This window comes from Anarrhichthys ocellatus, unplaced genomic scaffold (genome assembly GCF_004355925.1).
Source record: "Anarrhichthys ocellatus isolate YVR2014 unplaced genomic scaffold, GSC_Weel_1.0 scaffold10058, whole genome shotgun sequence".
In the NCBI taxonomy this organism is placed as follows: Eukaryota; Metazoa; Chordata; class Actinopteri; order Perciformes; family Anarhichadidae; genus Anarrhichthys; species Anarrhichthys ocellatus.
Window position 1 is genome coordinate 1 of NW_022290032.1, and position 1,176 is coordinate 1,176.

Below are 1,176 nucleotides of genomic sequence, written 5' to 3' on the forward strand. Positions count from 1 at the left end.
CATGTCCACTGGGGAGTGATACTTCAGCTTGGCCTTGTTGTAGTCCTTCTTGTAGTTCTTTTCGCTCTGCATCTTAGCCACCGCCATGTAGTGAACCAGCAGAGGGTCGTCCTGGATGCTGCGGAAGCCCACGTGGTGTCCTCTGGCCTTCTCGTAAGCCAGCTTGTACTTGTACTGTGACGGTGAATAAATACGTGTTTACCATGTATGATGGGTTGTAGTAGATTAACTTCTTGATTTTGGTACAGGAATTTATTTTCAACTTACATCACTGGCAATGGTGGTACCGGACTTGGCGGCCAAAATTGCGACGGCGTCTCCTTTGAGGTTGTAGCCTTTATTAGCCATCGCCACAACACCGGCTTTGTAACGTTTCTGTGAAAACAAATACATTCATGTGAATCAAATAAAAGTATAAACATTATCTATATCTATACATTTGTAATGTAATGCCTTACATTGCTCATGTTGAGGGCATTAGCTTTGGCCAGGACAATCTCCGGAGCGTCTGGCATGATGTGGACTGTCCGTTTGTCCTTCTCCCAAGCTGCACTGTATGCTTGCTGTAAATGAAGACACCAGAAAAACAAGCCAATGATGACGCCTATGAACAAGACCATGGTGATATTTACTGACCCCTACACTATACACATGCTGCACCTTGTTCATGATCTTGTTGTTGGCAGTAGCCAGAGTCAAGTCCATGGAGTCCATCAGCTTGGTGAACTTGAAGGTGGATGGATGAGTGCGGTACCGATTGTCACTCTGAATCTGACCGCCAACTTTAGCGGTCTCAACTCCAATAGAGCCGATGGGGACCCATCCGGTACCTCTGATATAGTTGTTATATTCAGACTTGTAGTCCCACTACAAAAGAAATACAAGATCTGGTCAAACAAAGGATCATACAGCAATTATCAAGAGTTAAATGGATGCAATTATCATGGGCATAGCACAGCTGGTATTTTAACACTCACGTCACTACACTGGACGTTCATTTTGCGAGCCTGTTGCAAGTTTATGGCATCAGGGAGCAGAGAGTAACTGTGCTTGATCTTCCTGTATCCAGTCATAGTCTGAGCAGCAGAGGCCTGCTTGGCGTGCATCACGCTCATCATGTCCACTGGGGAGTGATACTTCAGCTTGGCCTTGTTGTAGTCCTTCTTGTAGTTCTTT

At 45.3% G+C, this 1,176-nt stretch overlaps 1 protein-coding gene across 1 annotated transcript; it reads right to left on the reverse strand.

Moving 5' to 3' along the window:
* Positions 1 to 3: 3 nt before the first annotated feature.
* Positions 4 to 1,170, reverse strand: LOC116380952 (nebulin-like; the record flags this gene model as incomplete). The annotated part of the gene is made up of 5 exons (XM_031842761.1): positions 978 to 1,170; positions 661 to 867; positions 459 to 563; positions 268 to 375; positions 4 to 174 (listed from the first exon to the last, which is right to left on the reverse strand). Coding segments are annotated over exons 1-5 (732 nt in total), but the record flags the coding sequence as incomplete, so codon positions are not given.
* Positions 1,171 to 1,176: the final 6 nt, after the last annotated feature.